This window comes from Haliaeetus leucocephalus, unplaced genomic scaffold (genome assembly GCF_000737465.1).
Source record: "Haliaeetus leucocephalus isolate CR32 unplaced genomic scaffold, Haliaeetus_leucocephalus-4.0 Scaffold556, whole genome shotgun sequence".
NCBI lineage: Eukaryota > Metazoa > Chordata > Aves > Accipitriformes > Accipitridae > Haliaeetus > Haliaeetus leucocephalus.
In genome coordinates this window covers 6,194,741-6,197,125 of record NW_010972992.1, presented here as the reverse complement: position 1 = coordinate 6,197,125, position 2,385 = coordinate 6,194,741, and the positions used below count along the sequence as shown (strand labels likewise).

The 2,385-nt window shown below is 49.4% G+C and overlaps 1 protein-coding gene across 5 annotated transcripts in view; it reads left to right on the top strand.

Moving 5' to 3' along the window:
• Positions 1–2,385, top strand: part of SDF4 (stromal cell derived factor 4) — a 20,496-nt gene that overhangs the window by 860 nt on the left and 17,251 nt on the right. For 3 of the 5 annotated variants that reach the window (XM_010577384.1, XM_010577383.1, XM_010577382.1), the window contains exon 2: positions 1,317–1,682. In XM_010577384.1, coding sequence (XP_010575686.1) covers positions 1,375–1,682 — 308 coding nt within the window. In that variant the 5' untranslated portion in view covers positions 1,317–1,374. Of the gene's footprint in view, positions 1–53; positions 405–518; positions 710–1,316; positions 1,683–2,385 lie in introns of those variants that run through there. The other 2 variants (XM_010577381.1, XM_010577385.1) reach the window with 2 other exon arrangements.

Below are 2,385 nucleotides of genomic sequence, written 5' to 3'. Positions count from 1 at the left end.
GCCCAGCGAGCGGCTGGGCCCCGGCGTGGTGCCGGGGGGGGGGGGGGCTGAGTGGGAGGGAAGCAAAATGGCTGCCGCAAGCGCCTCAGGGCGCTTCCCTGCCCTACTCCAAGATGGCCGCCCCCCGCCCCCCCTTCCCTCACACACGCACTGCGTTTTGACGAAGTTCCTACGCAGCGCGCTGACCCGGCCCGTTCTCTTCCCTCCACCCGTGCCTCTGAGGCGGGAGTGGGCTTGGGGGTCTTCTGCGCCGGCTGACGCCCTTCCGTGAGGAGCCGCCGGGCAGGGAGCGGGGCGAGGGGCAGCGAGGCCGAGGCTGGCCTCCCCGCGGCCTGTCACGGTTCTCAGAGGCTGCGTCCCCCTTCTGCGGGGTGGGGACCCCCACGGGCGCCGCGGAGCTCTCGGTGAGTGCGTGTGGCTCTTGCTGGAGCCGGGTCGGGACCGCTACTGCCCTTCGAGTCCGGCGGGGCAGCCCCGGCCGGGCTCCCCCTCTCCGGTGGGGAGTTCGCCGTCACCGCTCGGTCCGTGACTCCTGCCGCGGGCTGGGCGGGTTACTCCCTGCCCGGGGCTGGGCTGTGCTTCGCGGGTCTGTGGGTTTTGTGCTCCGCGATGCTCCGTCTGTCGGGCTGTGGTCCTTTTCACTGTGCCTGCAATCTGCGAGCTCGCATGTGGCAGCGATTTTAACGCACCGGCAAGCAGGTCGTGACAGGTCCGCCCCTGGCGTTGCTTTTCCTGCCGGCTGTTTCCTGTGCGTTTCCAGATCCGCTTTATGTGATGGTATTTGTAATCGTATTTCCCACAGTCACCGCTTTCCAAAAAGACCTTTCCGTCTTTCAGCCTTTCTAAAGGGGTGGTGTGTTGAGATCTCTGGTAAACTGTTGTGCTGTCGTGGCAGTTTCTGCACCTTGCTGGGCAGTGCAGTGCTAGTGTTAGGGACGTTGGCACAGCTGAGCTGGGACTGCACGTTCAGACAGTAAGTGCTTCGTGCCCTGGGTTGACTTCTCAGTAAATGCTTGGGTTTCAGTTGCCAGGTCAGCTCATGCCATAAGACCTGAAGACAGTTTTCAGAGCAGAACTAGGCCATTTAAAGGATGTTATCTTCCAAAGTTCTCTGACAGAGGTTACAATTGTGCAGACTAAAAACTAACCTAGATTAATTTTTTTGTTTTGTATTTATTATTTAACAGGATTTTTTATTCTTTCATGGCAATAGTTGCATGTGTGTGTAGATTCTTCTGAATTTTTAGGAGATGTTTTATTAGTGACATAATGTTCTAGAGTTTAATTTGCTTGTGTTTTTTCCTTTTTCTTTTTAGATCATTTAATCCATTCACAGTAATTTAATCAGCTAATATTTTTAATAAAAAGGAAAAAATGATGTCAAGACAGGCCTTTCTCTGCAGTTTGGGATCTCTGTATTTGTCCCTTCTGTTTATATTTCTTCTAATGGATGTTTATGCAAGGCCTGCAAATAATTCGGCTCTCAAAGAAAAGCCAGCTGATAGTAAAGATGAGAATGAGATCTTGCCCCCAGATCACTTGAATGGGGTCAAAATGGAGATGGATGGACATCTTAACAAAGAATTTCATCAAGAAGTTTTTCTAGGAAAAGAGATGGAAGAGTTTGAGGAAGATTCAGAACCCAGAAAAAACAGGAAGAAGCTCATGGTCATCTTTTCAAAGTAAGTTATGTACATTGCCAACAACAGTGCAGCCTCTTTCTCTGATCTTTAGAGTAAAATTTGCAAATTTTTCTGTGATAGTTAAAAATTGCAATGATGGGGGGAAAGCATCATACTATAAGCACTGTGTTCGTGTTACTAAGCTATTAACATGCCTGTATCAAACATTCTCAGGAGTGAGAATGCATGTGTTGAGAGTCATGATCAGTATACAGGATTGGTGCTGTGGTCTAGTAAAATTTATGACAAAATGTACTGTTTCTATGTGAAAAAACCTATATAGCCTCTTGAAGTATGAAAATTAATATTTTTCCTGGTTCCTGGCTCAATGAATAATCAATCACACTTGTATTTTAGATCAAGGAATTAGTGAGGAAGGGCTTCCTTAGTGGTAGGATGCCCATGCAATGAATTGGCAGGGTGGGAGTTTGTTGCATGTGATGGGTAGACCCTGGCTGGACGCCAGGTGCCCACCAAAGCCGTTCTATCACTCCCCCATCCTCAGCTGGACAGGGGAGAGAAAAATATAACAAAAAGCTTGCGGGTCGAGATAAGGACAAGAGAGATCATTCACTAATTACCATCACGGGCAAAACAGACTCAGCTTAGGGAAAATTAGCTCACTATTACAAATCAGCCAGAGTAAGGTAAATGAGAAATAAAACAAAATCTCAGAACACCTTCCCTCCACCCCTCCCTTCTT